Here is a 13483-nt window from a genome sequence, read left to right as displayed (position 1 = left end):
GTGGGATCGCACCTGTGAATAGCCACTGCACTCTAGCCTGGGCAACATAGCAAGACCTTGTCTCTAAAGAAAAGAAAATGGGAGGACAAAGGGGGAAAAAAAACCTTGCTCTAGATTTGTAGAATATGTCTTCTTTGTGGAACATAGGAACAACAAAACATGATTATATGTGCTTTGTCAATTAAAGTACTAACAATATTAGGTGGTACAACTGTATATATTTTAAATCTCTGTTGGCTGAAGACCTAGAAGTACCTGGTGGTTAGTATTATAAGTGACTTAGAATATAAAGCATTCTAAGATGGTGCAGGTGCTCTTCCTTGTGCTTCTCACTCAGCATAAGAACGTGCCTGGCTGTATACATTTTTCTCTTTTTCTTTTTTCTTTCTTTTTTTTTTTTTTTTGAGATGGAGTTTCACTCTTGTTGCCCAGGCTGGAGTGCAGTCACACCATCTTGGCTCACTGTAGCCTCTGCCTCCTGGGTTCAAGTGATTCTCCTGCTTCAGCCTCCCAAGTAGCTGGGATTGCAGGTGCCTGCCAGTAACACCCAGCAAATTTTTTGTATTTTTAGTAGAGATGGGGTTCCGCCATGTTGGCCAGGCTGATATCGAACTCCTGGCCTCAGGTGATTCACCCACCTCGGCCTCCCAAAGTGCAGGGATTACAGGCGTGAGCCACTGTGCCCAACCTGGCTGTTCATTTTTCTGTATTGTCCTCTACAATCTAAATTTGGTGAGGACCGCAACCACATTATTCTTATATGTGGTGTTATTCTACCAGTGCTTAATGACTCATAGTTTGTATACTATTTCATTGAAGAAATAAAAAAAATTATTCAGACCTGGAAATGTGTAACAGGAATAGCAAGTTGAGTGGGTCATGAATTTAAGGACTTATGAAGGCAGATTTTGTTTGTTTTCTTGGTAAATCCCTGTCAATAATTTTCCTAAGATAGACTTCTTTGTTGCTGTAGTGGTTCAGGAAAGAAAGAAAACAAGCATTTGTCTCTTTGATGTACTGGGACTCATGCAGTTACAAGTTACAAAAAGAAAAATGACTTCCACACAGAAGTTCATTTATTAGTTTTGATAATGGAGAAGGCTGGATGTTTTCTGTGGTCTTCCATTTAGAACTCTGGAGGCAGTGAAGTTTGTAATAATTCAGATCATAGACTTAGGAACCATTACCAATTTTGTGACCATGAGCCAAAATACTTAATTTTTATGATCCTTACTTGTAAAATAATATAAAAATTACCTACTTCTCAGAGTTTTTGTGAGGACAAAATAAGGTAATGTATTGAAGCAGCTGTCACAGTGTTTAGCGTAGGGAAGTCACACAATAAATCATTTCTAAGTTTTTTAAGAATCAAATTTCCTTTGATCAAAAGGATAAATGTACATAAAATAAAACACCAGATAGTACTTTTGCTAGTTAAGACTTACTCTTATACAGCATATAATGGAAACCCCAAATAACAGTGGCTTCAACATAGAGTTTATCGTATATTAGAGCATTTTAGCTTGGACCAGGTACCCTTTGTAGCACTTTTCATTTATCTATTTTGTCCTCCACAGTCTAAACTCGGTGAGTTAATGCTGCACCTAATGTTACAGGCTTCTTTACAAATGATGACAAGGAAAATCTTAAGTAGGCAACAAATGTGCTTCTAATGGAAACCCAGTGGTCCTCTGCCTGCCCCTCCTGATCCTGCTAGTCCCTCCCCTTTTTTTTTTTTTAATTTCTTGTTTCTTGGAGACAGAGTTTCGCTCTTGTTGCCCAGGCTGAAGTGCAACGACTCATTCTGGGCTCACCGCAACCTCCGCCTCCTAGGTTCAAGCAATTATTCAGTCTCAGCCTCTGAAGCAGCTGGGATTACAGACATGTGCCACCACGTCCAGCTAATTTTTTGTATTTTTAGTAGAGACAGGGTTTCACCATGTTGGCCAGGATGATCTCGATTTCTTGACCTCGTGATCCACCCACCTCAGCCTCCCAAAGTGCTGGGATTACAGGCGTGAGCCACCGTGCCCAGCCTCCTCCCCTTTTTTCAACTCTTTTATCTGTTTCTTGACTTACCTACATGTTCCTCAGTATTCTCTTGCTCTTTCTAGCTTTGGCTGTGATTTATCACTCTGGTAGATGAGGATTACATTCCCTTGCACAGACACCCCATCACTTTTGTACCCTCATTCATCCATTATGGTTAATAGAACAATTTTTGATTAAACTAGTTTCAGTGTTTACATTTTTGTAGGTGTAAGCATTCATTGCTAGTCTGAATGGTAGAATAGGATTGAATTTCCATTCTTAGATCTAGTACAGTTGTTTGCTTTTTCTTAATGACATATTTGCCTCATTTTTTTCATTTGCTTAGTTCTATATGAATCTCCTGTGATTTTTTTTTTTTTTTTTTTTTTTTTTGGAGATGGAGTCTCACTCTTTTGCCAGGCTGGAGTGCGGTGGCACAATCTCGGCTCACTGCAACCTCCATCTCCCGGATTCAAGCGATTCCCCTGCCTCAGCCTTCTGAGTAGCTGGGACTACAGGCACGCACCACCACAACTGGCTAATTTTTTGTATTTTAGTAGAGACGGGGTTTCACCATGGCCAGGATGGTCTCAATCTCCTGACCTTATGATACACCCGCCTTGGCCTCCCAAAGTGCTGGGATTATAGGCGTGAGCCACTGCGCCCAGCCTTCTGTGAATTTTTATCATCTGCTCCAGCAGATGTCAGACACCTGTCAATATTTCTGTTTACAAAGTACATTATGTATTTTATTATAATTATGTATCTCTCAGTATTAAATTCTTTCTTGGAGACATCCTTTTAGATCAGCAGTACAGTTGCCATCCTGGGATGGCCTTTGACTCTCTTTAGTTTTAAATCTACTTCCTTTCTCTTGACTAGTATAGTTCCATATTTTGCTGGCTCATTACTTCAGTGGTTTTCAGAGAATAGCTCTAAAGGAGGCAAAGATTTCAGGTTTTATATTTCCAAAATTATCTTCATTCTGCCGCTACAAAAAGTGAGAGTTTGGTCAAATATAAAATACTGATTTTGCAATAACTTTCAGGCATAGTAGCTCATGCCTGTGATACCAGCACTTTGGGAAACCAAGGCAGGCAAATCACTTGAGGTTGGAAGTTTGAGAACAGCCTGGCCAACATGGTAAAACCCTGTCTCTACTAAAAAATACAAAAATGAGCCGGGTGTGTTAGCAGGCACCTGTAGTCCCAGCTACTCAGGAGGCTGAGGCAGGAGAATTGCTTGAACCCAGGAGGCAGAGGTTGCAGTGAGCTGAGATCAGACCACTGCACTCAGCCTGGGTGAAAGATCAAGACTTTGTCTCAAAAACAATAATAATAAACATTTTATCTCAAATTGTTGAACGCATTGTTCCATTGTTGAGGGCAGGTATTGTTTGCTTAGTTGAAGCAAATGTTGAAGGCATTGTTCCATTGTTTTCTACTTTCCGGTGTTGCTAATAAAAACATCTGATACCTTTCTGATTCCCATTTATTTGTATGTATGTGATATGTGGTGGTTGTTTGTTTCATTTGTTTTCGGTTAGAAAATGTAAAGTCTTGTCTCTATAAAAGGTTTTATGAAGAGTCTTCATGTGCCATGGTATGTGTATTCTGTTTGTGATTTTTCTGTTTACAAGTTTTCGTTCATCATTCCTGGAAACTTCTTGTAATTCCTCCTGTTTTTTCTTTTTTTCCTCTTTCTGGAATTTTCATCATGTAATATTTGACTCCCTAGACTTACAATTTTCTTCTCTTTTCTGTTCTATTTATGTGATATTTTAGGTTATTTTTTTCAGTGTTTTTTCCCCACAGTTTCAGTTAGTTTTTTTATTTTGGCTGTCATTTTAAATTTCTAAAAGCTCTTTTGCTCAAATGGGTTTATAGTTTCTTTTTCTTGTTTCATAGATGCAATATTTTAGCTGAAGATTTAATGATATCTTATAAAATGTTTATCTGCTTCCTTTTGCCTCTGGTTCCTTCTCAATTCTCCCTTTTGTTATTAATACTTCGCTTACTCTCACTTTCATTTTGGAGATGTATAATCTTTGGGTGCATTTATGTTTTAGAGCAAGCAAGGTGCTCAAAGACTAAAGGCTCATATGCATCTTTAGAGATGCACTTTCTGCAAGAAAGCAGAAAGCCTTCTTTTTAGGTTTCAAGTTTTAGGATGTGATGGCAGCTCTTTGATTAGGGGTATTCCAAATGTCAGTGTCTGAGGTTTGTCTCAGAGCCTTGCAGTTCTTTCAGCCTCCTGCTTAGTAATCTCAGCACTTTGGGAATCACATATGGTAGCATTTTAGAAGCTATGTAAACAAGGGAGGCAGGGAACCCTATAGTTTGAGGTGCTCTCCTTCTCTCTTCAACCTTGCTCTTGCAAATACTTATTGAATTCTATCATCCTTTTTTGTCTTCATTTCTTCTTGTCTTTGGGAGATTATCCGGTTTTATGCCTTTACTCTCATCTTAGTGGGATCACTGGAGGAGGAAGAAATAAAGACATGTATGTTTAAGTCACCATGGTAAATTGAAAGGCTTATAATTAGGTTATACCTGTCCCTCCATATTTCTTCTCTTCCCACCCACATCAGTGGAGAGAGAGCTGAGATTTATTCTCTTTTTGTTACAATCCCTGTTATCATGCCTCTTTGACTGCCAAGGTGGCATGATTAAAGAGTTTCTTAAATATAATAGCATTAGGGTATTAGAGTCAATCCTGACTGGGTTTATAAGTAGATTTTACATTGGGTTGATAGGTGGATTTTCCACTGTGTGTATGTATATAGGTAAGGATGTTGGCTTTCTTTGGGGTTTGCTTTCCCCTACCACCACCATAACTTAAAGAAGACTTGAAGATTAAATCCGTTAATCTTTGCATTCACAACTAGAAATTATAGGTTGTTTCTGAAATTAGAAGTCCATTTTCAGGTTAATGGATTTTTGGACAGCAGGCTATAATCATTGGTATTATTACCAGAGTATAATGTGTCAGAGCCAAGCATAGCATTGGATGCTATAGGTTTAATGTAGGCCTTTCTTCTTTATCACCTGGTTTTCCCTAACTCCCCGCCCCCCCCACACACACACACACAAGAACTTTTTCATAGGATTCCAAGTTATGTGTTGGGATTTCTTCTGCATTTTTTTTTTACAGTCCAGTAACAAGTGGTTGACTGATTAAAATGTGTTCTTGGAAGGTGGAAATAGCTCAAGTTTAGAGGACATTGGAAATTATCTTTGACTAAATTTTGTGCATAACCACAAAGATCCATTATATACTTTAATTATTTTGAAATAATTGAAGTCTTGTAAGCAGTTGATATTCAAGAAAAGCCTTATGTCTCCCAACTTTCAGATTCTTTTTTATTATAAAGTACCTTACCAAAGAGTAGGTAAACTGTCAGAATTTCTTTGTGCCTACCAAAATGTAAGAGAATTTATATGAAGCTATCGTATGTAAGATCAAAGTAAAAATGTAAGAAGCTTCCCATATGAAAATCCATACAGTATGTGTATTCTTTTTGAACGTAGGCTTTTACTTCTGATTGATTCTAGCAACTTAAGAATTCTTGCCTCTTATTAATAATCAGTGGCTTTTGCTAAAGGGAAGACATGAGTGTGATTTGTTTTTAGTAGACTTCTTTCTTGAGCAGAAGACACCAAGAGTTCCCATATGCTCCCTCCCCACACACATGCACTGCCTCCCCCGATATCACTGACCCTCACCACAGTAGTACATTTGATACAGTTGGTGAACCTACATAGACACATCGTCACCTCATTCCATAGTTTATATTAAGGTCTACTGTTGGTGTTGTACATGAGTGTATTTTTTTTAATGACATTGGCTTTAATTACAGTACAAAAATTGAGAAAGAGAAAAGAGAGCATGCAAAACAACATGGGATGATCCGCACAGAGATAACAGGAGCAGAGATTGCAGAAGAAATGGAGAAGGAAAGGCGCCTCTTCCAGCTCCAAATGTGTGAAGTAAGAATGGACTTTTCCATCATTTGCTTAGAATTATAATAGCTGTAATTTTTCCTGCTAGTCAGCAGTCTTTATGCTTAAAGGCAGACTGTTTGATTATTAGAGAGGGAACTGTTTCTTAAGGATTCTAATCTCCATTTTTCTCCAAGCTTTTTGGGAACCTGCCATTGCACTGTTATCTCATATTTTGAGCCTTGGCCCTTTGGGGCTCTTTAAGCCAAAACAGGATTCTTTGGTGAGACCCTTAATGTTGCTTGTGAGTGGTTGTGGAAGGAAAACATTGGTGAGAGGTAACACTGGTGAATATTGTTTTATTGGTATATATTTAGAGCATGTTTTTTTTTAAACCATATGTAAGTTTGAATGAAAACTCAAATGAAGGTGTCATTAAGAAAGTTGATTTCACGAAAAAATGCAACAAAAAGCATGCTGCCTTAAACTTAGAGCAATGGCTCTCAAACTGAATTCCAGTTGAACATGAACACTTCTTGACCTATAAACCCACCTGTTCAGACACTGCTGTTGAGTAAGAGATTTTTTTTTTTTAAGACAGAATCTCGCTCTGTCGCCAGGCTGGAGTGCAGTGGCATGATCTCGGCTCACTGCAACCTCTGCCTCTTGAGTTCAAACAGTTCTTGTGCCTCAGCCTCCCTTCACCTTCCCTTCCCTCCCCTCCTCTTCCTTTTACCTCCTCCTTTCCCCTCCCCTCTCTTCCCTTCCCCTCCTCTCCCCTCCTCTTCCCTTCTCCTCCCTCCCTCTCTCCCTCCATCTTCCTTCCTTCCCTCTTTCCTCTCTCTCTTTTTTTTTTCTCTCTTTCTCTCTTCTGTTTCATAACCCTTTGACTACTTGGATTTGTGTGCTCAATGAACCTTTTCACACAGTAAAAGAAGTAAGCAAGCAGCAAACAATGTCAATAGAAAATCTTGACCAGTAGTGTTTAGTTACCTGAGTAAATTCATAATGGTATATTTTTCATTTTTGAGTAGCAAAAATTCTTCCGGATTCACCTCTTTTTCCTAAAGTTTTAATACCTTATGGTATATTCTTTGATGATAATGCTATTCTACTTACTTTCTGCAAAAAACAACCCATTTTTCAGGTTTTTGACCGTATGAACTATATGTTTGAGATCCATTGCACCAAGAGGAAATACTAATTCTAGAATGTCTTGCTGTGTTTCATTTCTGCTTGTCTGGTAAACTAATCATTTACAAAATGCTAACTCTCTAGCCAATTTGTTTTGTACACTTTGTGACTGTGCCAATCAGCATTCTCTAAACTGTCTAAAGGACATCAAGGCTTGGTAACTTGTACAGATTCAGGGTGAAGAGCCCTATTTGGAATTAACCAACATAAAATCCTGTTTTATTTCCACAGTATCTCATTAAAGTTAATGAAATCAAGACCAAAAAGGGTGTGGATCTGCTGCAGAATCTTATAAAGTATTACCATGCACAGTGCAAGTGAGTAGAATATTGTAAGCATTATTATTAGCCCAATTACTGTCCCCTGTACTTTATTATTTGTCTTAATCCTCTTTCTTTTCTTCATCTCATGACTAAATACCGTGATACAATGACTTTTTTCAGCTAAATAGATAAGAAATAGTGTCTTCCATCTTCAGTATCTTATACAAATCAGTAGCTCAAATTAGGGCTTAAAAATGCTGTCTTCCCTTCAAGAAGGCAAATACTTATAAATGTTTCTCCCTAACTTTGACCGCCTGTGGAGCTCTAATTACAGATGCATGACCCCATGCCAGTTCTGATGACCCCCTTCCCTGCCTCTCTTACTTGGCATTTTGCCTATTATTGCATCATTTGCACCATGTATTTCTACCTGGAGTCTTCGGTTTTGTTTTGTTCCATCTAAATTAAATGAATTTAAATAGTTTGGGCATTAAGAATACTTTGCATTTATACATGGATTCCTGTATAATTGGTGTTATATTTTGAGAGATATTCATTGTTCCACTGTGGCACCATGTTGCCTGTATTGCAGGGCTACCTTTTTATTATGTTCATGAGTCTGTGATGCCATATTTGCCTGCTTGCTTCTTTGTTTACTTATTGGGTTAACTTTCATGGGTTTTCTGGTAGAATTTGTGTCTGAAAATGTGCCAGTTACTATTAGTAAAGTCTGTATTAGTTGCTGGAAGTTGTACAGAAAATAATCCAAGGACCTTCCAGAAGTGGTATGGACAGCTTTCATAAGCATAATAATATAAAGGTTAATATTATAATAATATAAAGGTTAATAGATTAAATATTCTTCAAAAAGTTAAATTCACAATTTCCTTTGATCTTTCTTATTCTTTTCAATAATGTTATATTTAGAGAGATACCTGTATTCAACTAAAACATTTAAGGAGGTCAGCATTAATATTATAGGAAAAGCACAAAGCTTGAGTTATTCAAATTAGATGAGTCCACATTTTGGCTTTGCAGCTAGGTAACTGTATTCTTAATCAGGTACTTCTCGAAATCTCGTATACTTATCTGTCAAGTTGGGTTATAGTTCTGTAGCACCCTAAGGTTTTTGTAAGGCTGTAAAAAGTAAAAATGAGAATGTATATAGAGTGCTTAGCCTAGTGCCTGCAACCTTGTATGTGTTGACAGCTGTGATGATTCTAAATGGCATTTTAAATTATGTATTTATATATTTTATTGTCTAGAATATTTCTCTTCAAGAAAACCATTTTGGTGATCAAATGGTTGTTTACACAAATTTGATGGCATTAACTTTTTTTCTCTTTTCAAAGTAAATTGTACCTTACATAAACGTCTTTCAAAAATAAAAATAATATATTGAAGTAGAAACAGTTTTCACCTTCTTAAGATTAAGTTTGTTTGCTCAAGACCTGACTAACTAACTTACTTTTGGCTTCAATGTGGTTTGGCAGTTATGAAACTTTGGCATGTGTTTTGGTGGTCCGTTTAGTATTGGGTGGAATTTCTCATCTTTCATCAAATTTGATTTTCCTGGAAACATTGAATTCCTCTGAAAGTTTTAAAGAAATAAGGGAATCTCTCAGACTCCTAAATTGGACAAGACTTTGGCAACAAAACTGATTTTACCTGACTTTAGAAATCTATTTTCTTCTTAAATTCTCTAAGTTTATAAACAAGAGCTTGGCCTACACAAACAAGTTTTTCAAAATAGAAGATGCTTTATAAACTATACATGTATTAGCCTTCGCTAGTAAAGGTGATTCAAACTTCTGTAGCTAATGCATCCTCCCTTTATTCTTTGCTTTTTCTCTTTCCACAAATATTTTTTATTCTTTTACCAAAGGTCAGAGACTGTGCCCAGTTCTGGGATAGAGACAAATCAAGACTTCTTCCCTCAGGAGCTAATTGTTAGGTACAAGAAATAAGTCAGATCCATTATTAATCATAATGGGGCTAGTACCATGGAGCATCAAGAGGAAGAGGGACAGCTGGGTGTGTTGGCTCACAACTGTAATTCCAGCACTTTGGGAGGCAGAGGCAGGTGGATCACTAGAGGTCAGGAATTCGAGACCAGCCTGACCAACATGGCAAAATCCTGTCTCTACTAAAAATACAAAATTAGCCGGATGTGGTGGCACACACCTATAATTCCAGCTACTTGGGAGGCTGAGGCAGGAGAATCACTTGAATCTGGGAGATGGAGATTGCAGTGAGCCAAGATAGTACCATTGCACTCTAGCCTGGGCAATGAGAGCAAAACTCTGTCTAAAAAAAAAAAAAAAAAAAAAAGGAAGAGAGGCTCCTGATACCATGATACCAGGAGGACTGAGGAGAAGGTGCTAGCACCTTGAGGGAGGTGGTAAGACTTGTCATTGAACTTGGAGGATGGCTAGAATTTGGTTGCCAGATTGCAATCTGGTAGAAGAATGTCCCCTAGGTCACAGAGAGATCATCAGAAGAAAACCATACACAGTAAAAACCTTGTGGGGAGAGAGGTGTTCTAAGTCATCAAGTAGTAAAACTATGTTATAAGGGGATTCAACTAAAAGTGGCTCCATGGTTGAACCCCAAGGACTCTGTCACAGTAAGAAGCCAGGGTAGTTTTCTTTATTCTTTTCTACTTCAGTCAGTTCCTTAAAACTCTGAATAAGTATATTGTGTGGACCTGTTAGGCATTCTCTACTTAGGTGTTTTTTTTTTGTTTTGTTTTTAAGATTTCTTCTCAGTACTTACTTCAGTTCCCAAAGTGATTTTCAGCACAAAGTCAGCTGGTACTCAACAATGAATTTGCCCTGATAATAAGTCATGGCACTTCGGTGTGGATGAAGCTACTACAATGGAAAAATAAGGAAGCAGAAAAGAAGGGCTTTTAACTGTTTCTAACCTATTTCAGCTCATTCACACTAATTACTGCTCGTTTTCAGACATAAACATTCTCAGTTACATGCTGCTTTCAAAAGAGACATAGCCTCCTGTCCACCTGCTTCTTTTACCAACTCGTAAGTGTCATTATGACCTGCGGAGTCAAGAGCATTTACATTGTTTTATTATCTGTCATTTTATAGGTATTAATAGTAATAGCTAACATTTACTGAGAGCTTATTTTCTAGGCCGACTTATGTACACTCTACCTCTAAGTTCTTTGCATTTGTTTTCTCATGTAATATTCCCAACACGCAGGAAATGGTAGCTCAAAAGGATCAGTATTTTGCTCAAAGTCATGTTCATTGATTTAATAAATGCTTAGTAAACATGTCAAAGCAGACAACGTAGGCACAGGAACCCAAAGAAAATATAAATTGGGCTTCAAAATTAAAAACTTTTGTTCATGGAAGTATATTATCAAGAAAGTAAAAGATAACCCACAGAATAGGAGAAAATATTTACACAACATTTTTCTGATAAGAGTCTGATATCCGTAATATATAAAGAACTCAGCAACAGTCCAGGTGTGCTGGCTCACCCCTGTAAATCTAGCAATTTAGGAAATGGAGGTAGGAGGATCACTTGAGCCCAGGAGTTCGAGACCAGCCTGGGCAACACAGGGAGACTCTGTCTCTACAAAAAAAAAATTTTTAATTACCCAAGTGTGGTGGCACACGCCTGTATTCCCAACTACCTGGGAGGCCGAGGTGAGAGGATCGCCCGAGCCCAGGAGATCAAGGCTGCAGTGAGCCATAATGACACCACTGTACTCTAGCCTGGGCAACAGTACAAGACTCTTTATATTAAAAAAATTATACACACACACACACAGAGAAAAACACATGAAAAGGTGCTCAACATCACTAGTCATTGGTAAGCACAAATGAAAACCTCAGTGAAATAGTACTTCATATCCACAGGAATTGTTGTAATTAAAAAAAAAAAAATGTCTTGGTGAGGATGTGGAAAGATTGCAACCTATGCATTGGCAGTAGGAATGTAAATGATGCAACTTCTTTGGAAAACAGTTTGGGAACTTCTCAGAAAGTTAAAGATAAAATTAGCATATGATCCAGCAGTTCCACTCCTAGTTGTATACCAAAAAGAACAGAAAGCAGGTATTTAAACAAACACTGGTACGTGAATATTTATAGCAGCGTTATTTACAGCAGCCAAAACACGGAAACACCCAAATATTCATCAGCTGATAAAAGATTAAACAAAATGTGGTATATCAAAATGGAGCATAGTTCAGCCACAATGCTGAATGTGAATGAAATATTGATACATGTTACAATATGGGTGAGCATAGTGAAAGAAGCCAGACACAAAGATTGCATGTGTTCACTAACCCAGCAGCTCTCTAAATGCCTTAATTTAGAGGATTTTATAGAGGTCTTATTACATAAGCATGATTGATTACATCATTGGCTATTGGTGATTGGCCAAATCTCCAGCCTCTCTGCTCTTCCCAGAGGTGGGAGAAGAGGTAGGTAGTTCTGCACCTAGTTGCCTGGTTGATTCTGTAATGAGACTAAAAAGAGATTCCATTAATTGTATATACGTAATAGGGAGGTAACTGGTAAAGACTAAATACTCAGTAACATGTTAGCTGCCATTACTGTTACTTATCTTCTGAAGATCTCGTTATGTTACAGTAATTTATAGAGAAAATGGCTAAAAGATAAATGAGATGTCCTGGAGGTAATTTTCCCTTCTGTTTGGAAGATTTGTGTGTTATATGTAGTGATAGGTAGTCAGAACTCACACACATGTTTCACTTTCCAGTTAACAACACTTTTGTCTGTAGTAGCTCATCTGACGCTCCTTGAAACTAGAAAATGTTTACATTTGAAGATGAGCATGCTGTTATTCAGACAGGGTAAATAACCTTCCCAGGGTTACCACATATAGTAAGGTTTAGAGCCACAATATAAAATACAATATAGTTTGACTCCTAAGCCCTTGCTTTTTTTTTTTTTGGAGTCAGAATCTCACTCTGTCACCCAATTCTGGAGTGCAGTGGTACAATCACAGTTCATTGCAGCCTCAACGTCCTGGGTGCAAGCAATCCTCCCACCTTAGCCCCCCAAGTAGTTGGGACTACAGGCATATATCATAACACCTGGCTAATTTTTGTGGTTTTTGTAGAGACGGGGCTTCAACCATGTTGCCCAAGCTGGTCTCAAGCTCCTAGCTCAAGCAATCCTCCTGCCTCGGCCTCCCAAAGTGCTAGGATTACAGGTGTGAGCCATATGTGCAGTATCCCTTGCACATCCACTGAACTAGGACCAGCTAAAACAGAAGAGAGAAAGGAGGAACAGAGAAGCCATTACCCTCTGTGAAATGTTGTGGCAGGTGTCCACCTGTGATGGCTGTCTGTCTACCTTGTCCACAACTGGAACTATGACCCTCAAGGAGGAGAGAATGAAGCACAGAGGGACAGTGCAGATGACAGCATGTCACCCTTTGCTTTGTGTCACTAATACATTGCTAATGACAGCCATGGTTATTTTGTTCTTCTCCTGTAACTCGCCCTCCTTTCCTGCTCTGTTTCTTATCAAACTGGAACTTGGCCCCATAATGACTTTGTGCAAGGGGTTCACCTCCTAATTGTTCATCCCAGACAAAATGTTGATTCTTTAATTTTGTTTTAAAGAGTAATACATTATATTCTTGAGAAACAAAATTAGAAACTCAAGGAAAAATAACAAAAACCTGTATTCTCCTCACTTAGGTGATTACTAGATTCACGTATCTGGCTTTTGTTGTTTACAAAAATGGGATCATGCTACAGATTAAAGCAATCATTACATTGATTTTCTTAGTCTCTGGCTATGTAATAGTCTGAATAATTGAAGCTGAAGGAAAGTAAATTTGTTTGGAGTCTTTCTTCAGTCTTGTATTTAACAGGAATTTTCACTTTTATCAATGATATTTCAAACTAAAACAGTTCCCTCTTTCTCCCTAAAATTTATAATGTGTTCTTCAGTATTTCTTTTGTGCTGTTCAAATATTTGCTTATTCTTTTTTTTTTTTTTGGAGACAGAGTCTTGCTTTCATCTCGAGGCACCAGGCTGGAGTGCA

At 38.0% G+C, this 13483-nt stretch overlaps 1 protein-coding gene across 5 annotated transcripts in view; it reads left to right on the top strand.

The window, feature by feature from the left end:
- Positions 1 to 13483, top strand: part of ASAP1 (ArfGAP with SH3 domain, ankyrin repeat and PH domain 1) — a 403505-nt gene that overhangs the window by 262274 nt on the left and 127748 nt on the right. For all 5 annotated transcript variants that reach the window (XM_032246627.1, XM_032246599.1, XM_032246607.1 and 2 more), the window contains 2 exons: positions 5891 to 6020; positions 7398 to 7483. In XM_032246627.1, coding sequence (XP_032102518.1) covers positions 5891 to 6020; positions 7398 to 7483 — 216 coding nt within the window. The remainder of the gene's footprint in view (positions 1 to 5890; positions 6021 to 7397; positions 7484 to 13483) is intronic.

This window comes from Sapajus apella, unplaced genomic scaffold (assembly GCF_009761245.1).
Source record: "Sapajus apella isolate SASKATOON/1434 unplaced genomic scaffold, GSC_monkey_1.0 scaffold3, whole genome shotgun sequence".
NCBI classification, from domain to species: Eukaryota; Metazoa; Chordata; class Mammalia; order Primates; family Cebidae; genus Sapajus; species Sapajus apella.
Note: the sequence above shows the minus strand (reverse complement) of the source record. Positions and strands in the feature narration are given on the sequence as shown.